This window comes from Panthera pardus, unplaced genomic scaffold (genome assembly GCF_024362965.1).
Source record: "Panthera pardus isolate Hobbes unplaced genomic scaffold, ASM2436296v1 HiC_scaffold_8, whole genome shotgun sequence".
Lineage (NCBI taxonomy): Eukaryota > Metazoa > Chordata > Mammalia > Carnivora > Felidae > Panthera > Panthera pardus.
Window position 1 is genome coordinate 80,214,834 of NW_026527013.1, and position 23,630 is coordinate 80,238,463.

At 37.1% G+C, this 23,630-nt stretch overlaps 1 protein-coding gene across 3 annotated transcripts in view; it reads left to right on the forward strand.

Moving 5' to 3' along the window:
• The first annotated feature begins 2,195 nt into the window (after positions 1-2,195).
• ORC5 (origin recognition complex subunit 5) overlaps positions 2,196-23,630 on the forward strand; it is a 162,123-nt gene continuing 140,688 nt past the window's right edge. For 2 of the 3 annotated variants that reach the window (XR_002080477.2, XM_019451242.2), the window contains exons 1-5: positions 2,197-2,384; positions 5,782-5,874; positions 6,999-7,199; positions 16,339-16,413; positions 19,805-19,916. Coding sequence is in view for 2 of the 3 variants with exons in the window: in XM_019451242.2 (XP_019306787.1) it covers positions 2,313-2,384; positions 5,782-5,874; positions 6,999-7,199; positions 16,339-16,413; positions 19,805-19,916 (553 nt within the window). In the remaining variant the exon portion in view is untranslated. Of the gene's footprint in view, positions 2,385-5,781; positions 5,875-6,998; positions 7,200-16,338; positions 16,414-19,804; positions 19,917-23,630 lie in introns of all 3 variants that reach the window. The other variant, XM_019451243.2, reaches the window with a different exon arrangement.

Below are 23,630 nucleotides of genomic sequence, written 5' to 3' on the forward strand. Positions count from 1 at the left end.
TTGGAATAAGTCATTAATTAATTTAATACTTATTTGTTGAGTTTCTACTCTGTACAAGGAACTTTTTTAGGTTCAGTTCCTCAGTGACCTTACATTTTAGTGAGAGATGGACAATAAACAAGTAAAATACATATTTAATGAGTACTGTGAATAAAAAAAAAAAAGGAAAAAAAAAGGGGGGGGGGGGGAGTGGGCACAGCAGAGACTTAAGTGGTCAAGGAAAGCCCCTTAAGGTAACATGTGAGCAGAGACCCAAGTTGAGAAGTGAGCCACAGGAATAAGGTTGAGCAAATTGTCTAGACACAAGAACTTGGAGCATGCCCAGAGAAAGCACGGGTGCATATGGCTGAAGGGAAGCAAGCTTCAAGAAGAAAAGCAGATAGGGGTACCTGGGTGGCTCAGTCGTTTAAGCATCTGGCTTTGGCTCAGGTCATGACCTCATGGCTCATGAGTTCAATCCCCATGTCTGGCTCTGTGCTGACAGCTCAGAGCCTGCAGCCTGCTTCAGATTCTGTGTCTCCCTCTCTGGACCTGCCCTTCCTATGCTCATCCTTTTTCTCTCTCTTTTTCAAAAATAAACATCAAAGAAGAGAAGCAGATGAGGTGAGCAAAGCAGTGGTAGGAAGGAGAGCAGGTTCTACAGGGGCTTGCACAGGGTGAAGATCTGGTGAAAGGGAAAATGACGATCAGAAAAGGAGGATGACATTTTTCACAAAATTAGATTATCGCTCTAACAAAATATTGCGGTTTTCCATCTACATTAGGGCTTACTTCTAGTTTATCTGATGCCATGGCTAAATTCCACAACCATTATATGAGATTTTCTTTCTGCCTGATTACTTTTTAAACAATTAATATATATTTTACTAGCCTGGGATGCCAGTATATCACAATGCATATTAGACTTCAGAATGGGATTGAAAAACAATAACCTGAAAGCACATTTTATCAGCCAATATTTTGGGACTAAAGCATCTATATTTGTTTGGTAAACAAATCATTTAGTTAAAAACTAGAGAATAACTAAAGATCCTTTTTGCCACCACAAGATTCTGACCATGATGTCCACAATTAATTCTATATACCAGACACGAAGTATATAACCTTTAAAAAAAAAAACACTAGTATTTTTGAGAGAGAGCGTAGGAGCAGCGGAGGGGCGGGCAGAGAATCTGAAGCGGTTTCCGCCTTGACAGCAGAGAGCCCTATGCCAGCCCCAACTCATGAACCACCCCCCTCCCCATCATGACCTAAGCCTAAACCAAGAGTCAGAGGCTTAACCAACTGAGCCACCCAGGTACCCCTAAGTACATAATCTTTTACTCCTAGCAATACCCCAGCTATTATTATCCCCATTTTATGAAAAGAAAGTTGAAGTTCAAAATCAATGGTTCAACTTTTCCAAGGTCTCTCTCTGTTAAGAAGAGTCAGTGGCCCCAACCTAGGGGTTTTAGGACCCTAAGTTCTCTTCTTCCACATTTGTTTACTTCTGTCTTTCATTTCCAGAATCATCCTGTATCTGGTTTCCAGTAGGTGTTCCTGGAATAAATACAGGTGAAAGCCCTATGCTAAAGGTAGCATTACTGTTGTTCCTGGCGTCCTCACCAACACACCTTGGAACTTCCTCCCTTCAGGAGGGAAAGGCATTGCCAGGTATGGTTTCAGGCTTGCACGAAGACTAGTAATTCCAAGTTGTATGTTCAACCCCATTTCACCCTTTCTTTGCACTGGAGACCTCTAATTTTGACACCCTCATAGGGGAAAAAAGGCCATCTTTAGACTAGCGATTATCTCAGTCCGCCTTCCTCATGCCCCTATAAGGAGAGGGGCCTCAGCTCCATGCCTGCCTTCTTTCCCTCGATGGCGCCTAAGGAACGAGAGCTCCCGGGACTCAAGGTTTTTGCAGGCAAAAAAATCAAAGCTACGGGGTCGCGGTCCTTAGGAACCCGCAGTGTCCGTAGCTCCTTCCAGGCGTTTTTCGGTTCATCCATCCCCACGTGCTCTCCTGGCCTTTGGACGGCGAACACCTGCAAACGAGATGCCCAAACACCAACAGTACGCAAGCAAAACCTCACAGCGAAGAAGAAAAACAAAGACCCGCCACTCGGACCTTGGAAGATGAGGGCGGGGAGACGTTTCGCGTGCGCGCTGCCGTCATGTCGACGCACGGGCACGCCGGCCCCGCCCACAGCCTCGCAAGTCTGGTTTCCGGCGGGAGCCGGGACTGTGGGCGGAGGTGAGGCTGCGGCTTGGGTGCTGGAGCTGGACCGGGAGCTGGCTGGGTGCTGCCCTGCCCTGTGGTACTCGCCGGAATGCCTCACTTGGAAAACACGGTGCTTTGTCGCGAGTCCCAAGTGTCCACCTTGCAGTCCCTGTTTGGAGAGGTATTGTGTGAAACTATCTTTTCTCTTCCAAATCCCGGAGGCAAACGTTTCCGTGGCCTTGCGACATGTTCTAATTGTTTTTTAGTTTCGTGTTTGGATTGTGGGGCAATACTCCATATTTTTGCATTGAGAACAGGGGTTATTGTAGGTCTCCCCACTCCTACACCCAAAGTAACTTATTAGTACCTTTACAAGAAAACGGCACAGGCAGCACCACACACAGGACGTTGGCCCAGGACGTGTTCGTTTACACACGCCACGCTTTTGAGATGGTTACCCCAAAGTAGCTACTGGAAGTTGCTTAGTATCTTACCCCAGCTGAACAAGACTTTATACAACAGGTGTGTTTGCAGTATTTTTTTTTTTTTTCCCGAATGTAAGTTGGCCCGTTTCATTGAGGTAAATGAAGCCTGGATATAGGTGGTGGTTTGCAAGACTCGTGAGGGCCAAGGCAGTCTTCAGGTTTAAGACTTTAGTAGCTTTTCCAGAATTGCAAAGCCTTGAGATCTCTGTCTAGAATTTTTGACCAGCAGTTCAGGTGATGCTTGTGAGAGGAGGGTAAGTGCCATCTTTAGGAGGTAATGTTCACCAGTTCACAATTTCATCTATTTGTTTTCTGGTGGCTTTTGGTGATCCTTTTGCTTCAGCTTCATTCATTAGGCATGGAGTTAAGTTAATCAGACTTGGGTCTTATCTGCGAGGGGAGGAAATGAGAGTTTAGGCTTAGACTCATCCCTCCCTCTCAGCCATCTTCTGGTTTGCTTTCTTAAGTACTTGTATCCAACTAAGAATGTTGGGTGACAGTCTGAGTCTGCGAAGTATGGAAAAGTTCTTCTAAAGGTGCACAGTAGTTAGGGAAGTAAGAGGTCAATGACTGCATCCTCAGTTAGTATTCTGGTTATCATGCGTTCAGTTAGAGTTACCATATCGTCACTGAAATACTTTCTTGGTTATGCTTTATGCATTCCTTCCTTGGAAGTGGTAAGCCCAGATCACCACAACCAGAAGCAGTCCTCTAGAAAGAGAATATTGGCCAACAGAGATGACTGGTATGGGTTTGGTGTTGGTCACAGAAAGGGTTTTGACCTTTGCGCTTACTACAAATCACATTTAACAATATTAATAATGGCTTTTTTTCAAGGTGCTGTGCATGTGCGAGATCCAAAAAACTGTAAAAAAAAACAAAACAAAACTAAAAAACCCTGGTTCATATTTCTAAGCAGATTTTTTTATTTGCTCAGCAAATAAGTATTTACTGAGCCTCTTCTCTATATGAGGCACTGTGCCAGATCCTGGCCTATTACAGTTGGTTAAGAAGATTTAAGCATGACCATGAAAGGTTAAGTAACAGTGCAAGAGTTCAGTATAATTCTAGGTAACAATTGAAGGATGTTTAAAGGTGGAATATTACTAAGCCTCAAATAGTGGCTGCAGACCAGTGTGGTAGGATTCTAGAAAAGGAGTGTTTTAGTGTAGTTTGGAAAAATTTTCCTGAAGGATGTCTTGACCTTCTCTTTATAGGTATTTGGATAGTAGAGATGTTCAGCAAGCATGCATTTAATTCTTGGGATAGCATTTTTGAGCCAGTTAATTCACAAGATTGTTAGGTATAAACTTAAAGGGTTTGTATACTAAAACATCCATCTTAATTCTATTTTGGGGCTGCTTTTACCATGGAGATATGCAGTTAGAAAGTTTTTTCTGGGAAGGGTGCCTGGGTGGCTCAGTCGGTTAGGCTTCTGACTTGAGTTTGGCTCAGGTCATGATCTCACAGTTCGTGAGATCAAGCCCTGCGTCCGGCTCTGTGCTGACAGTGTGGAGCCTGCTTGGGGGATTCTCTCTCTCTCTCTCCTTCTCTCTCTGTCCCTTCCCTGCTTGTTCTCTCTTTCTCTCTCAAAATAAATACTAAAACTTTTTTAAAAAGTTAAAAAAAAAAAAAAGGGGTTGCCTGGGTAACTCAGTCCCTTAAGCTTCTGACTTCGGCTCAGGTCATGATCTCACGGTCTGTAAGTTCATGCCCTGCATTGGGCTCTGTGTTAACAGCTCAGAGCCTGGAGCCTGCTTGGGATATTGTGTCTCTCTCTCCCTCTCTGCCCTCCCCTGCTCATGTTCTACCTCTCTCTCTCTCAAAAATAAATAAACATTAAAATAAAAAATAAAAAGAATAAAAACAAAAAAAAAAAGTTTTTTCCTGTGTAAATCTGAGTCCCTGATTTGTCTTGCAAAAGGAAATGTGTGACTTAGTGGCTAGTATGTAATAAATGTGACTGTTAATGCAGTGATGATGATGATCATAGAGACTCTATTTTCTTGTGGAAATTGCATCATCCAATTTTTTTGTGATTATTTTTTAAAATGATTGTGTCCCACTGGACTATGAACTCTTCCAAAGCAGATTGTCTTTTAACAGGTATTTGTACTCTTCAATGCATTAATATAGTTTTCAGCATTTGGTAGGTGTCTAATAAATGAATGAAACATATTTGTAGTATTAATGAGACCAATAGAAGGACGTTTGACAATCTTTACTTTTCACTAGGCACCTGACTCTTAACAAATTTCAGGAAGATCTTGGGAATATGTATTTTGAAATATATGCTATGTAGATTTCATCATTGTTTTATTTGATGAAATGTGTACATTTAGGCCAGGCTAAATGTAGTATGTATAATTTAAAAGTATCCTGTAAATTTTCCTAAGAACAGGAGACTCTTGAAATTCCTTCCAACTTTGTGATCATATATACTTAGCTTCGAAGCTTTCAAATGTACAGTGAAGTTGCAGACTGTGGGAGTATATTCTTTAAAGAGTTAAGATAAAAATGGAGTATGGTAAAGTTATCCTGGAAATATCTCTGAAATCTCCTGTAAATTTGAAAATATAAGAGTTCTTATATATGAACCTGCACAGTAATAAAAAGTATAAATACATATATACTGCATATATAACATGTAGATATATAGTATATACTAAATATGCCAAGTATAGTTTTTCAGAAATTTTAATTTTTTTTTTTTTCCCTGAGAGAGAACATGAGCAGGGGAGGAACAGAGGGGGAGAGAGATTCCCAAGCAGGCTCCATGCCCAGCATGGAGCTTGATGCAGGGCTTGATCTCATGACCATGATATCATGAACACAGCTGAAATCAAGAGTCAGACACTTAACCGACTGAGGCACCCCAGAAATTTTAATCTTAATAAAGTGCTTAATAGAGAATGTGCTTAGGATTGAACTCAAGTAAGTTCACAGTGTGAACATAGATCCAGTGTATGGTCATTGTTGAAATAATTTGGATCGAATATTTTACTTTACCATGAAAACCTTTCTCATGAGTAGATAATTGTTTATTTTCTGTTTTTTTAATGTATGGACTAATACTTGTCTTTTCTCTCTTAGAGACATCATTTCAGCTTTCCATCAATTTTTATTTATGGGCATACTGCCAGTGGAAAGACCTATGTAACACAAACTTTGTTGAAAACTTTAGAGGTAAGAATAACCCTGGGATCATGACCTGAGCCAAAATCAAGAGTTGGGTGCTCAACTGACTGAGCCACCCGGGCATTTCAGGCTAAATTTTGTTTGGGATATTTTGGACTCTAGTTTGTAAGGGAGTAGGGTAAAAGAGGCCTTATAAGAAGTATAAAGTAGCCTTAGTTACATTGTTACCCTGAAAGAGAAAGAAAGGCTTCCTTCTTGGTTGAAATTTGTGGAATGTCACTAAAAATAGTTATAGGTCCCATTATTTGTGCCAGATGCCAAAAGTTATCTTCCTCAGAATGATCAGTACTGCTTTTGTGATTTCATTTTGAGAACAGACTGTATTTGTAAGCAAGTCTTTGTTTCCTTGTTACTTCTCGAATTACCTCCATTTTGATCTTTAAATGAAGAGCTAGCTTAATCCTTATAGGGGGATTACTGTGGTTTCAAACTCTTAAAATTCTTTTTGATCCAGGTTTTTTCATCATTAGAATATTACCTTAAAATTAGTGTGAAATTCCTACTAAGAGTTTTAACACATACTTGGTGTTTTTTTGGTAAGAATTCTTTAGAGGGAAGTACAAGTTTGCTCTGAATCCTCGTAGGAAACAAATGGCAAACTCAAATAACTGAAGTGAGTTTAATGAAGATACTATTGTACAAAGCCTGAAGAAATGTTAAGGGAATCAATAAGGGGTGGTAAAGCACGGAGAGCTTTAGCCTTCCCTGGACCTGAACGGACCATAGGAGGGTGCTGTTACCAGCTCACAGCAAGAGCTGTAGCTTTAGATGAGGGGCTGCCAGGCTGAAGCTGTGGCCTTTGGTAGAAGAATGTAGCCATGGTGGAACTGTGGGCCACTGAGAGACAGGGTGTGAGGTAAGGGAATATTCATTTTCTATTACTGCTTCCTTCAGGCCCCTGGTTCTTCTCGTTGGCTGAATCCAACTGGAGCCAGAAAATATGAGAGTGTGAATGATATCGTCTGTAGTGGCTAGCCTCCTGGGACACAGAGCAGGTTGGGGAATGGTGGCGGGCGGGGAGATGTAGATCAGAAGGACAAGTGGAGAACATCCAGCAGAGCCGTTACTGGATATGTGTGTTTTCTGTTCTGTTTACATTTTGTTGTTTTCAGCTCCCACATGTCTTTGTGAATTGTGTTGAATGCTTTACCTTGAGGCTGCTCTTAGAACAAATTTTAAACAAATTGAATCATCTTAGTTCTTCAGAGAATCGATGTCCTACCCACATAACCTGTGAAACATTTAATGATTTTGTTCGCTTATTTAAACAAGTAACCAAAGCTGAAAGTCTCAAGGATCAGACTGTATATATCGTAAGTAATTTAATTTCATTATATCATCTATTTGAAAACTGGTTTGTTTATTGGGTCAATTTCTGTATATTTGTTTTGAGTCTCATTATGTATAGCACACTGTGCAAGGGGCTTTTGGGATACAGAAATGTTTTAGATGTATTTTTTATCCAAAGGGAACTTCAGTGTAATGGAGGAGTTGTGACATATACTACATCTGATCATGTGTGAGTGTGGTAAGTGATAACCATGAGACGCAGAGTACTGATGAAGGCATATGTGGTCCAGCTTCATGAGGTGATAGCATTTGAGATAGACCTGAAAGGATAATTAGAGGATTATAGGAAGAAACTGAAGAAGGGGAATTGCAGATGTTGGGAATTATGTAAGGAAAGGTATGCAAATGCAGTGGAAGCCAGGGAATGAAAGTAGTCTGGTTTTGGTGGGTAATAATGTATGAAGGGAGAAAAAAGCTAGGAAGGTAAGGGAGGCAGAAAATAGAGTATCTTGAAAACTACTAAAGTGCTCTATTTCATGTACTAGTCAGTGAGGAGGTAGTGGAGATTTTAGAGCAGCAAGTATGTTTAACATGCAAGTCATATTAAATAGATGGGAGGCGGTGAGCGATGACAGACTCAAGTCTAAAGGAATGATTTTTAGGCTTTTATAGCTGTTTAAATTAGAGGAAATTTGGGCCTGGACTAGACTTGGGGCAGAAGATGCAGAAAGGAATAAATGGAAGACACAGCAACGGTCAAATTCTTCCACTGTGTACAGAGTAGGTTTGTGGGGAAAGATGAATCAATTGATTTTTGGTTGGTTAAGTTTGAATCATAGTTGTTATATCAATGTGAAAATGATTAGCAGACAACTGAAAATGTGTACTGTTTTAGTGGATTTTTATAATACTTTAATCCTTTTTAAAAAAATGATTACCTCTGGAATTGGAATTAAATTTTAATATAATGCCTTATCAAAACCGCCAAGTTGTAAACTCCCTGAAGGGACCAAATCTTATAGATTCTTGCATCTCGCATCTCCTGAAATGTATAAAATAGTTCCTTCCACATTTTCATTTCGCTCATTTACTTATTCAGCAAATAATTACTGAGCACTTCCTATGTGCCAGGCACTGTTTTAGGTACTGGCGATAGAACACAGAACAAATTAGAGTCCCTTGCCTTCTTGCAGTTTATAGTATAGTTGAGGAAGATACATGAAAAGCAGGTTAATAGTAGTGTGTCAGATATAATAAGCTAATAGAGTAAAGGAGAACCAATTGGGTGAGGGAGAGTAGTTATTTTTCTAAATAGAGAAGATCTCACTGAGATGATGATAACTGAGCTGAAACCTGAAGGAAGTGAGGAGTAAGCCATGAAGATACATGAAAAAAGAGTATTCCAGGCAAAGAGATGAACGTATGAGTACAAAGCCTGGAACATGCTTTGTGTATTCAGAGAATATCGAGGAGGCCATTGTGGTTAGGCTAGTTTAAGTAAGGGGGAGAGTGGTAATGTTGAGATCAAATGAAGAGTACAAGGATAGAAGCATGCAGACCAGCATTATGGGTTGAATTCTTTCCCCCAAAAATTCATATGGTGAAGTTCTCACCCCTGGTACCTCAGAATGCGACCTTTTGGAAATAGGGTCATTGCAGTTCTAATTAAGATGAAGTTAAGTAGTTTGGGCCCCTAATTTAGTATGACTGGTGTCTTTATAAAAAGAGGAAATTTGGAGATAAGACATGCACATAGGGAGGATGCCACATAAAGATAGGAGCTATGCTGCCGCAAGCCAAGGGACTACCAGAAACCAGGAGAGAGATCAGGAACAGTTCCTCCAGTAGTACCTTTGGAGGAAGCATGGTCATGCCAGCACCTTGATCTTGGACTTCTAGCTTCTGGAACCATGAGATAATAAATTTCTGTTGTTAAAGTCACCCTGTTGGTGGTGCTTTCTTATGGCAGCCGTAGGAAACTAATACAGCTGGTTCTGAGGCATTTATGATAATCTAGGCCAAACATCATGTTGGGTTAGACCAGACTGGTAGCAGTAGATGTGGTAAGAAGTGGTCTGGATATATTTTGACAGAATTTTCTGATAGATTGAATACAGAGGAGGAGAGAAAGAACAAAGTTAAGGATGACTCAGAAGTTTTTGTGCACTTGAAAGGATGGAGTTGTCATTATCTTAGTGGGATCTTGTTGGCAGGGAAGGAGTGATCAGGAGTTTGGTTTTGGGCATGTTAAATCAAGTACAGATGTTCAGTTGGCACTTGGACACTGGAGTCTTGGGTCAAGAGAGGTCCATTTTGGAACTACAATTTTGGAGTTATGAGAATAGAGGTAGTAGTCCTTTTTTTTTTAATAAAATTTTTTTTTTTATTTTTTTGAGAGAAAGAGAGAGCAGGGGAGGGTCAGAGAGAGAGAGAGAGAGAGAGAGAGGGAAAATCCCAAGCAGGCTCTGCAGTTTCAGCATATAGCCCAATGTGGAGCTGAAACCCATGAACCATGAGAACATGACCTGAGCCAAATTAAGAGTTGGATGCTTAACTGACTGAGATCACTGAGACGCCCTTAGAGGTAGTAGTGTTTAAAGCTGAGGGGCTATTAGCTCACCAAGAGGGTGAGTGAGTAGAAAAGAGGCGAGTCAAGTGCCTGAGTCTTGGGGCAACCCATTGGTTATGTGATGAGGAGATAAGGAAAAACAAATGAGGACAGAGAAGAAATCAGTGATGTATAAAGAAAACTTGAGGAAGTTGCAGTGTTCTGGAAGTCTTGCTAGCCTCTCTCTTTCCTAGTCCTTTGACTAGGGAAACCAGGGTTTTGGTGGGGCTTTTTTGGCATATTTTCATTAGCCTTTCTGTGTTGCTGGCTTCTTCAGCTCTACATATGGGCTATGTGCGGCAAAAAGACAGCTCAGGCAATATACTCTCTAAGGTGAGTTGTCGTTCCTCCGTCCTAGCTGGCTTGCCTTCTCTCTGCCTTTCATAACCCTGTTCGTTTTATGTACAGTATTCAAGATTCTTAGTTTTACTTAGCAGGAGAAATAGGAAAAAGTATATACTTCATCTTCTCAGAGGCGGAAATATAATTTCTTTTAAAATGCAAGTGAATAAGTGAAGAATACAGCTACTACTAGCATAGTTTCACACCATTAAGTTGATTGATGCTGAAGCAACTCTAGTTTAACCCACCATTACTTGCACCATCAGTGCAAATATCAACATGGTGAAAAAGGCAAATAATATTTCAGTACTATTATGAAAATAGTTTTGACGTTGCCGACCTTTTGAAAGGGTATCAGGGACCACCCTTCCCACCCCCAGGGGGCCACAGGTCATACATACCTCAGAAACCAGTGTTCTAAGAAATAAGTTGGTCTTTCAGTAAGGTAACGTAGGAGACAAGATCACTGGTGGAGAGGAATTTAAGGAATTAAGAGTCCATATCAGAAGGGGGTCATTAATGTGGGTTTTGAAATATCCAAAAAGTATAGGAGTTATATTAGAGAAGTGTTAGTAAGAAACTGTAATATTTAAAGAATGAAAGGGAATGACCTCAGTATATGTGGATGACAACAAAGAGAGTTGCAAAGCTGAATGTCTTTAGGTAGGAGGTTAGGTAGGAGGAAAAAATCAATACTGCAGAAACAGGGGCAGCTGGCTGGCTCAGTTGGAAGAGCATGCAGACTGTTAATCTCAGGATTCTGAGTTCGAGTCCCATGTTGGGTGTAGGGATTACTTAAATAAAACAACAACAACAAAAAATTCTAGGAACAGCCTTGATGAATAAGTAGGGCCCCACTCATTTTTTCAGATGCAGTGGATAAAAGTAGGTATTCAGTAAGTACTTGTTAATTGACTAAACATGAAGTGTGAAAAAGTTTCGAGGTGTTTAGCGTGGAACTTTTTTTTTAATGTTTATTTATTTTTGAGAGAGACAGAGACAGAATGTGAGTGGGTTAGGGGCAGAGAGAGAGGGAGACACAGAATCCGAAGCAGGCTCCAGGCTCTGAGTTGTCAGCACAGAGCCCGACACAGGGCTTGAACTTACAAGCTGTGAGACCATGACTTGAGCCAAAGTGGACGTTCAACCCACTGAGCCACCCAGGCGTCCCTAGTGTGGAAAATTTTTAGGAGTACATCTGTAGACTGTTCAGCCTTCTAATATATGAATTGGTACATTTCAATACTTATAATAAAGAAAGGTGGGAGAATATTTTCTAGTCAGTAAACCAACTTGCAAATCAAGCGTCTATTAGAATGCTTTTGTGTAAATTATTAAGATAAATGTTTGGATCTGAATTAAAATTTTTTATCTCTCTGAATATTAGTTATCTGTTAACTGCTTTTGAAGAAGGATCGTTTATTAGAATATCATAAAATCATTATAGTGGGTTAACTAAATTAAATTAGAAGAATGAACTATTAATTTACTGCTTCAGCTTTGTGTTTTGCATTAAAATGGGCATAAAAACAGACCAGTTATTTGTATTAATCTGTGTCTTGGATTAGAGAGTTATTTAAATGGAGATTGATGGGGAAATTGCATAATTGCATAGTAGAGAAACTAATTTATAGCTTTTTAGCAGTAAATAATTTTAGCTTTATTTTGTCTAATTAGAAATGAAATATCTTAAGTTGATTACTCACATAGATTGTTTCAAGCTGTCTGTTAATAAAACAGTTACAAAACAATTTGGACTACTTAGGGAAATAATATTATATTCTTTGCATTTTAATTTTATTCCTATTTTAAATTATCATAATTTCTAGTAGGATTTGTTAATAAAGTGTAAATGTTTTTTAAAAAAAGACGCCAGCTTTCTTTACTTCAGTTCTGAGAAGAAAACGCACGAGATAAACCTACAACATTTTGCCATAATAGAAAGCTAGGTAACTATCATTATAACTAGGGTCATTTCAAAAAGACACAGAAGGTCACATATTGAAAGAATTAATATTGTTAAAATGTTCATAGTACCCAAAGCCATCTATAGATTCAGTGCAATCCTTATCAAAATTCAAATGACATTTTTCTCAGAGATAGAAAAAACAATCTTAATATTTGTGTGGAATCACAAAAGATGGAATAGCCAAAGCTGTGCGCAGAAAGAAGAAAAAACTTGAGGCATTATACTTCTTAATTTCAAACTATACCATAAAGCTATAGTAAAACAGTATGGTACTAGCATAAAAACAGACCAACAGAACAGAATTGAGAGCACAGAAATAAACCTTCCCATATACATATGGTCAACTAATATTTGGCAAGAGAGCCAAGAATGCTCAGTGAGGAAAGGCTAGTGTCTTCAATAAATGGCAGTGGGAAAATTGGGTAGCCACATGCAGAAGAGTGAAGTTAGACCCCTGTCTTACACCATTCACAAAAGTTAATTTGAAATGAATTAGAGACTTAAGTGTAAAAACTGAAACCATAAAACTCCTAGGGGGAAAAAAACCCCAAAAAACCTAGAGGAAATGTTCGTTGGCAGTGGTCTTGGCAACAGCTTTTAAAATATGATACCAAGAGAGCAAGCAACAAAAGTGAGAAGTAGGACTACACTGAACTAAAAAAGCTTATGCATAGCAAAAGAAATAATCACTAAAATGAAAAGGCATTCTACAGAATAGGAGAAAATGCTTGCAATCATCTACTGAACAAGGGATTAATATCCAAAATATATAAAGAACTCGTACACTCCATAGCAAAAACAAACAAATCTGGTTAGAAAATGAGCAGAGGACCTGAATAGACATTTTTCCAAAGAAGGCATACAGATGGTCAACAAGTACATGAAAAGGTGCTCAACATCACTAATCATCAAGGAAGTGCAAATCAAAACCATGAGATATCACCTCACACCTATTGGATGCCTATTATCCAAAAGACAAGAGATAAGTATTGGTGAGGATGTGGAGAAAAGGGAATCCTTGTGCACTGTTCTTAGGGGAAGGTTAATTGGTACAGCCACTATGGAAAAAAGTGTGGAGGTTCCTTAAAACATTAAGAATAGAACTGCCATATGATTCCACAATCCAACTTCTGAGTGTATATATGAAGGAGATGAAATCAGGGTGTCAAAGAGATATCTGCACTCCCATGTTGATTGCAGTTTTATTCACAATAGCCAAATCATAGAAACAACCTAAGTGTCCATCAGTGGATGAATGAATAAAGAAGATTGTGTGTGTGTATGTGTGTATACATGCATATATATATGTATATGTATATGCATACATATACACACACATACATATACATACATACAATGGAATATCGTTCAGCCATGAGAAAGAAGGAAATCCTGCCATTTGTGACAACATGGATGGACCTTGAGGGCATGATGCTAAGTGAACTAAGTTTGGCAGAGACAATTCTATGTGGAATCTAAAAAGCCAAACTCAGGAACAAAGTAAAATGGTTGGTTACTAGGGACTGTGGGATAAGGGAAATGGAGAGATGTTGGTCAAAGAGTACATGCTTCTAGTTATAAGGTGAGTAAGTTCTAGGGAATCTAATGTACAACATGGTGATTATAGTTAATGCTATACTGTGTTATATATACTTGAATGTTGCTAAGAGAGTAGAGTGGACCTTAAATGTTCTTGCCATGAAAAAGAAATGATAATTATGTGAGGTGATGGAGGTGTCAGCCAAATTTATGATGGGAATCATTTTGCAGTATTAAGTGTATCATATCAACACATTGTGTACCTTAAACTTATGCAGTGTTATATGTCAGTTATATTTCAAAGCTGGGGGGACAAAAAGGACCTAGAAACTAGTTTGAAGAGGCTTCCACTGGCCAAACATGGTATGGTTTGGCCATCAAAAAGAACAGTCAATTCAGTAGATGGAAGCACAATAGATGTGTTAAAATCCATGAATTCATAATGACACTAAACAAGTATATAAAAATCACAAAACCTCAGCTCATTGGTTACCATGAGAATTTCATTTACTAGGGCACTGTAGTAGGCTAAATAATGGCCCCTGAGGATATTAGGTCCTAATCCCTGGAACCTGTAAATGGCCCCTTGGAAAAAAGGCCTTTGGAAATGTGATTAACTTAAGGATCTAGAGATGGGGAGATTTACCAGGTTTATCTGGGCGAGCCCAAAATGCAATCACAAATGTTTGTGTAGGAGAGAGGCAAAGAGAGGTTTGACTAAACCACACATAAAAGAGGCGGCCAGGTAATGGAAGCAGAGGCAAACAGAATAAGTGAGAAACTGGAAGGTGCTGGCCTTGGGTTATGTAGTGATGCAGCCACAAGCCAAAGAATACTGGCAGCCACCAGAAGCTGAGGGGGCAAAGAATGTATTCTACCTTAGAGCTGTTGGAGGGAGTGTAGCCCTGCAGACACCTTGATTTTGGCCCCACGAAACTGATTTCAGACATGGCTTCCAGAACTGTGAGAGAATAAATTTTTAGTCTGTTTCAAGCCACCACATTTGTGTGATGATGTGTTACAGCAACCACAGAGGCACAAACTTATTTTGAAAGTTGGTAGATTAAAGGAAAGAATCAAGCATTTATCCCTTATGTCCTGTGTGAACTTTATTTCTGAGGAACTAACAGATGAGGAGAAGTTCTTTCTAGAAAAATGTCCTCCAATAAATGAAGAAAGAATCCTAGAAAATTAGAGTGTTATAGTCCCTAACAAAGTTCTAGATATAGGCAGTGATCATCAATTGAAATCATTTGGTGAAAGGCTGCTAGGGAACTTTATAATGGATGGATCAGGCTGACAATACCTGAAACTCAATCAATCTTAACATCACAAGAGAGATAGTCACGTGTTGTGTACCTGCTGATGTGATTCAATAAGAAATATAGAGCACTATTTGTGAAGTATTCTTGCCCGAAAGTTGAACCTGAATCTTATCAGACCCCTAGATTTATTGACTATTGTACAGGAAATATAGGGGATATAGGAGATGCAGTCAGCCAATTCAGAATATGGAAAATTCTACCCAACAGATGACCTGTTTACTTCAATGAATATATAACAGCAAAAAAAGGAAGGGTCAGGGGAAATGTTATAATTTAAAATTGACCAGAAGACAAACCAAATATGAGAATATTCAATATATGAACCTTTTTGGATCCTGAATCAAATAAGTGAACTCTAAGGAGGCATTTGTGGGACAAATCGGGAAATTTGAATACTGGTTATTACATGACGTTACAGAATATTGTTAATTTTTTAGGCATGATAATGATACTGAGGTTATGTTTTTTTAAAAAAAGTCTTCACCTCTTAGATCTACATATGACATATTTATGGATGGAATAGTATGTCTGAGGTTTGCTTTAACATAATCCAGCAAGATGGTAGAAGAGAAAAGTGGAGGTGGATAGAAAAAACAAAAAGTAAAACATAACAAAAAGTAAAAACAAAGGTTAGATTAAATAGATTAAATATTTTAGACAATGCTTTGAAGACCTTGATTTTTTTTTTATGGACTAATGGATGACTTCTTGAAGTAAGTTTTTTTTTTTTTTTTTTTAACATGTTTTATCAAAATTTCAAACATATATAGAGAATAGTGTAATATATTCTAGTGAACCCATCACCCAGCTTCAGTTATTATTAACATGTGGTCACACTTGTGTCTTTATCCCATCATTGTTTCCTGCATCATATTATGTTATCTATAAATGAATATAAACATTCTATCTCTATATATCATATATCACCCATGAATATGTGCTAGAGCTACATATAATATGTATACTGTGTGTTTCTGGAAGATAAGTACCTTTTAAAATAATATAATCCCAATAGTATTATCATAACTGAACAAAAATTTAACTTTTATCAAATGGAATAAAAAATGCTTCTAGTTCTATGTCTTGTACACCTAGTGAGATATCCTTAGAGCATTGGTAATATACCTATAAAAGAAACTTTTAATGTGGCTGTGATTCATTTTCTATTTAGAAACTTGGGTTAAAATACGATGTAAGTAGTCTTTTTTAATTTGCTAATTTGAAATGTCTTCTACAAATGTAAATACCAGTTGAAAATTAATTCATAGGTTATAATTTTTCTTTTTAACATAGAAAATTGTGAATTGTGGAGTATATTATATGAATGTTTTATAGAGGGCTTTGTAAATCGATTTTGACACTGCATTTTTTTTTATAAGGTTCTAGACAAAGCAGAATATCTAAGAGATATGGAAGCAAATCTTTTGCCTGGGTTTCTTAGGTTACAAGAATTGGTAAGTAATGCATGGGTCTTTTCGCCCTATGACCTAATCAATTGATTGTCTTGTCAAATATTTTCCTTTTGCCAATCTGACAGGTGAGAAATGAATCTTAACATAATTTTAACTTGTGTTTCTTTACTGTGAGTGTTGTTGAACATTTTTCCAAAGTAAAAGCACTTTTTGACTTGGTAACATTTATTCTTTATTTTAGCTTTTCATTTCTAATTGTGAAGTGACTAATCCTACTCTTTTATAAGGTTTTAGGTGTTTGCTGGAGTAGATGGTGGGAGCCTATACTTTAAACTTTCTGTAAGAATTTTAAAATTTTCAGTAATCTAGAGAATCAGTAATCTAGAGGTAGGTCTGTTTTGGGTCATTCGGAGTTCTCTCTCTTGGCCAGTGTCAGAACCAGCTTTGTGTTTGAATTTATAATTGTGTTGGTACTGAATAGTATTAATACTACTGTAATTGTTATGAGCTAACAAGAAAAGAATAGGGATGGGCTTAATATGCATATGTGTCAGGTCAAAACATAATAATAATATGGTAAAACCAGGATTTTACAGTAGTTTGAATAAAGAAAATTGGAGAGAGAATTCATTGTTCACCAACATCAGTTGGTATAGGAATACTAAACTCAACTGTGGCTGTTTCCCATTTGTACCAGAATTATGAGGGTAAGATTTAGTTTGATCAAAATACTATTATTAATCATATTCAATCACTGTTAATTTAAATTTTATTGATTTTGTAGTTTTGTATTTAACTTACAAATTTATTTTTGTTTTATAATCCTGTAAGTGCTTTGAGCATAAATAGTTTATACCTACCAGTTTTATGTCTGTATTTAAGTATTAAGTAACATTATAATGAAAGTTAATATTTGGAGAGACCATGTTTACACCATTTCTGACTTTGAAAAGTTGAACATTTACTGAACACATTACTGAAATTTGAGAAACTGTCAGAAGTTCAGAGAGGCTTTCCAAGTGCCATTGAAATCATTGTGTGCCTAAGGTCAATTCCTAAAATTCACTTTTATTTTTATTTATTTTTTTGTAGTGTTTATATTTGAGAGAGAGAGAGAGAGAGTGTAAGCAGGGGAGAGGCAGAATAGGGAGGCAGAGGATCCCAAGCGGGCTCTGTGCTGACAACAGAGAGCCTGATGTGGGGCTTGAATTCACAAACCATGAGATCATGACCTGAGCTGAAGTTGGTTGCTTAACCAACTGAGCCACCTAGGCACCCCTAAAATTCACTTTTAGTAATAGTAATAGCAGGGGTGAGATGTTAGAGGACAGGAGGAGAGTTAAGTGTAGCTCTTGGTAACCTATCCTGGAAATGTCTTGCCACAGTCTAGCTTTTGCTAGTTTGATTAACTCTTGGCATTTTACTACTGAGACCAGTAACTCATCTTCTTTGAGTAGATGCCTCCTCCTTCACTTCTTTTTATTGTTTTGTTGTGTTGCTTGTGGATTATTTGTATGACCTCATCCACTGTCCCTGTTGTCCTGGGGTTCCCTGTCTGGTTTCCAACTATATTCTTGCTGTCCTCTTGCTCTTAAACCGTAGCTTATCTCAGTTTCCCCCTCAAGCCCAGTCATGGTCATGGTGCGTCCCTTCATCGGAGTTAGGCCTTCCCCCCAACCCCCCTGCCTTTTTTTAGTTGTAATTATGGAAACTGAAGGAAATTAAAAGATTCAAGTAATCTCAATTCTACCATAAAACAGAAGTATTATTTTGACATTTCTGGAAACATGGTTGATTTGAAAAAATGTATTTAATTTAGGAGAAATATAGTAAAGGTATTTCATGTTTTCTATTAATATATATGAGTACAATTAAGTTATGATATGAAGGTACTTTAACATTTGAGAACATTACCAGCTTAAAATCCTTTCAGATGGATAAATATCTTCTATTTTTTAGGCCTTTCTATTATTGAACTGATTTTATCAAATGCTTTTATTTTTACTTATTTATTTAAAATTTTTTTTTTAATGTTTATTTATTTTTGAGAGAGAGAGACAGAGCACGAGCAGGGGAGGGGCAGAGAGAGAGGGAGACACAGCATCTGAAGCAGGCTCCAGGCTCTGAGCTGTCAGCACAGAGCCCAACGTGGGGCTCAAACCCACAAGCTGTGAGATCATGACCTGAGCTAAAGTCGGATGCCCAACCGACTGAGCCACCCAGGCGCCCCTCAGATGCTTTTAGATAATCATTTTTTATTATTTGATTTGATTTGATAATCATTTTTGAAAGCACAACAACTTAATGCCTTGTATTCAAGATTGTATTTAGAGCATCCCTTTTTATCCCTATAGAAATAAATTCAAGGATTCTTAAAAATTAAAAAGTTTATAAGACAACATTTGAAAGTAGAAATCTTTTTCTCTTTTTCATAAAGATGCTAGATTTTTGTAGAATTATGAATTTATTGAACTCAGCTTTCTTTATTAGCCAAAAGAATGTTTTTCTAAGTAATGGAAATTGGAATGTAAGATTACATGTAAGTTAGGAATCAATAAATAGTAAATCACCATCAGAGTATAGTATAATTTATGTGATTGGATCCTAAGAATAGTTACAGAACAAAACAGCTATCATGCCTGCTTTGTCACCTTGGAAAATGTCAAAAAGAATAAGGAAAAAAATTAAAATTTGTACTGAAATGCAGAAGTCTGTCTGCAGATTAATTCTAACTAGCATCCATAGGGCATTTGTGGCCACTCTGGAGGACAGCATACATGTTGCGCTTGTATTCTTATTGCTTGTTTTTGTATACTGGTAATACATTCTAAATACACTTCAAAAGATTACTGTTTACCTAACATCAGTGTTTTATGTGTGTACTTAATGTTCTTAATGTCTATTCATGTTTTGCTCAATAATTTTTTATGAAAATAACCTTTAAAAATACTTAAAAATTTCCTAATATTATGGTTATATGGGATTGCATATCTGTTTTTCTTCAACTCTTATTTTCTCTCTGGGTTGCTGTAGCTATTTTAATGAGAGATATTAAGTTGTACATTGTTTTTATTTATTGATTGAAACTAATGATTTCTTTGAAAATTCACATAAAAAGATCTTAATTATTAAGGAAATGTGTTTCTTCATTTCTATGAAATAAACCCTTGTGTGACTGTCCCTAGCGTTCATGAGTAACCGAAATGTCCGTTAACCTAAAAGTTTTATGGAAATTCTAAGTGATTATGTTTGAAAATTTGCAAGTGGATGAACTCCTTGATTAGGTTTTTGAAATAACACCTATTAATATGCAAATAATTTGTCATATATTGTAACTTTGCTGGATTTATTTGAAAGAAAAATTCAAATGGAATTGCTGCTCTGATTAAGATTTTTAAATGCAAAGTTACTTTTATTTTTCTTTCTTTTACAGACTGACAGAAATGTGACTGTTCTCTTTCTCAGTGAAATTGTTTGGGAAAAGTTTCGTCCAAATACTGGGTGCTTTGAGCCATTTGTCTTGTATTTCCCTGATTATAGCATAGGTAAATTTTAAAACTTTGTTTTGACAAATGATATTCACTAAAATACTTTTTGTTGTTTGAAAGATTAAGCTAGCATATTCAAATGGGGATACTTTGATGTCTTAATCTGTTCCAATTTGCTGCCAGTCTCAAAAATGTAACTGTACTTACAGAGGTTTTAGTTTGAAACTGTGAAGGGTTATTCTTGTATAGTTGTTGAAATGTTTTGAATGAGTATTTCTCACATATTTGTGTTAATGGTGTATTTTCACATTTTTTAGTCAGTATAGTAAGATGTATATATTGAGATTGTAACTTCCATGCAAGTGAGTATCAGACTAGGTTGGCAAAGCACATTTAAATTGTATGAAATCTTTATTTACCATGTACTTGGGTTAAGTATTATGTGGAGTGTATCTTTTGCCTTGGTAAATCTCATTTTTCATTACTGTTTCTCTTACAGTACCAACTACTAGGCCTTGTGTTTATTTCTTTGTGGCTTGTATTTAATCTTAAATTTCATAGATCTTGATTATTTTTGTCTTTGGAAGAACACGGTGGCTTTTTGTATTGCTGAATAGTTCTATAGATTAGTATTGTGTTGTCACTATACAAACAGGATACTTCTGACTCAAAGTTTACAAATGTGAAGCATAAAGTGATTAGCAGGCTATGAAAAAATAGCATTTCTTGACCTTGGCCTCATTAACACTAGCCTCTGAACTAATCAGCTGTAAACATTCATTGTTAAGATAAACACATTTTTGCCTGTTTTCACAAGAACAGCAATCAAATAACACCTTGCCTTAGCTAATTAACTGAGATAGAAAAAAGGAACCCAAAATAAATGGAGCCCTTATTTTCAGTAGTTTCTCTTCCATGAAAATTGCAAAATAGGGAGAAAAGGGTAGGAAGAAAAGGAATAAATCAAAGGATTTCAGTAAAAAAATTCTTTGTACCTGTGTCATCACTGTTCAAAGTTGAATTTTTTCATGACCCATGTTAGGTTTAAGTACTGAAAAATTACAGATTAAAAAAAAATTTTTTTTAACATTTATTCATTTTTTGAGAGAGACAGTGAGTGGGGTAGGGGCAGAGAGGGAGACACAGAATCTGAAGTAGGCTCCAGGCTGAGCTGTCAGCACAGAGCCCGATGTGGGGCTCAAACTCATGGACTGCAAGATCATGACCTGAGCTGAAGTCGGATGCTTAACCGATTGAGCCACCCAGGCACCCTGTACTGAAAAATTATTTAGAATTTAAGAAAAGTAATTTTTTAAAAAGCTGGTTTTCTACATCTTAGTGAAGTGTTAAAGTATGGTATAATGAATTGTAGAATTTTATTTAAAATTTTAGAAAGTAAAGATATGAAGCCTCATTGATGAAGAGAATTTGAGGACGTACTTAATTAAAGTGTGCCAATTTCAGAGAGCATAGGCTAATAGGTTTTTGAAAAGTATATAATAATGGGGCCATGTATAATCTGATTATTTAATTGAGAGCCTTCTATATACCAAGATTTTTTTAAAAAGCAAAACCCCATAATCACACAAAAAGTCATTCAAAAAGGAAACATTAATTGATAAGCCAAATTATAGTTAGAGTAAGCATGGAGCAGGAACAAAGGAATAATCTTAGTGACTAATGTCATCCAATCATAACTTGATACACATGCCATCTGTAAGAATGGTGTTTGAAGTTCAAGATGCCCTCTCCTCTCAGCAGTGATGATTAGGGGCCCAGTTTGGAATTCTTGTTTTCTGATCTCTACCACATACAAACTACTCATCTTTTGGTAGAGCATTTTTTTTCCCCCTCTGGTGGATTATAATTCACTTTCATCAGATGTTTGGTTTGGTTACTGTATCATTCATTCAGGATAAGTTATGCTCCAATAAACAATCTGAAAATCTCAGTGATTTATAGTTTCCCATTCTTAACAACCTTTGTGCAGTTGTTGTCTTATGTTTTACTTATACATTTATTATAAACCTCATATTAAATTATTATTTGGACTTGAAAGAAATAAAAAACCTTTTGTTTATCCTGCTTGAGATGTGTTGAGCTTCTTGGATATATGAGTGTATAGTTTCATCACCTTTGGAAAAATTTCAGCTCTTATTTCTTCGAATATTTTATCTTTGTTCCCCCCACCCACTTTCCTGGCCTTTTCCTGAGACTGCATTACATGTGTATTAGACCCCTTGATATTGTCTCACCGAGTCCTTTTACTTATTTAAATTTTAAATCTATCTTCTTTGTGTTTTATCTGGGATTTTTTTTCTCTGTGTCTTTAAGTTCACTAACTTTTTTTCTACAAGTGTCTAATCTGCTGTTAATCCCGTCCAGTGGAATTTTTCATTACAGATCTCATGCTTTTGTTTTCCTTTGTATTTTTGAGATGATGAGCATGTTTATAATAGTTGTTTTATATCCTTGTTCACTGATTCCATAACCTCTTTTATTTTAGGTTTCTATTGACTAATTTTTACCTATTCTAGGTATTAATTGTGTATATAGTAATTTTTGATTGAACAATAGATATTGTGTTTTTTGTTGTTGTGTGTTGGGTACTTTTCTAGGAAGCACTTAAGTTTCTTGAAGATATATCTGACTGTTTTAAGGTTATTTTTAAGCTTTTTTGAAGGGATGCTCTAGAGTAACCTTTATTCCAATGGTAATTTTAGCTTTACTTCTATGACATAGCCCTTCTGGGATTTTTACTGAAAACCACATGTATTTAGCATAGTTTCTTCATTCTGACTGGTGGCAGTATGAATGATTTATAGTTCTCTGTGAGCTCTGATAATTGACTGACACCTCTCCACTAATTGTTTTACCCCGGAAGTTGTTTTTGCTTGGCCTATGGGGTTTTACTCTGTACATGTACAGATTTGTATTCAGACAGGAGTGAAAGGGAGCCACTGTGGAGATTTCTGGAGCTCTTCCTCTCCATAACTCTTTCTCGTACTCTACTTAGCAAATTCTAGCTACCTTAGGTCCCTCTACTCTGATCTTTGATTTCTCAATTCATTGGGATTAATGGCTCCTTTTGGAACTTTTCTGTACCATAGTTCTACAGTTACCTCTTGTTGGAAAGCCTGGCCTGGTGATGGCTCATTTGTTTCCTTTTTCTCAGGTATCACAGCCTTTTTTGCGTATTGTTTGATGTCTGAAAATAGTGTTTTTCTATATTTTGTCCAGTTTTTAGTTCTTTATTGCAGGAGAGTATTTCTGGACTCTTTTTCATGACTAGAAGCTGAAGTCCCTCTTCAAGTTAGACATGGTTGTTCTTTGTGCGTTAAATTATACTTTGATAGTGAAATTTTTAAGACAACAGAAGACCAATCAAGTGGTTTCTGCTTCCCTTTATTTACTACCTGTTTGTGCCCTGTTTTCAGCTTTCCATTAGAGATGGGATTTTTCCATAAGTTTGAATACTCCCAGGCAATTAGAGCTTCCATAACATAGACTTGTACTCTGCAATTTTGCCTGTAGTCTAAGCAACTGGTCTGCTTTTATAGCAACACAGTGAGATCTCTCATTCTTATTAAGACTTTTGTCAGGATTGGGCCAGTGGTAACATCTAATCAACTTTCATGTGAGGTACTCAGGGTCACCGATAAGGAGGATCTGAATAGAGATGGTCCGGAGGAGCTTAGGAATGCAGTCTGAGCTGGAGAACTGTTTTCTAGATTTCCTCATCTATGCATCTGTAGACCATCGTTTTGCCTG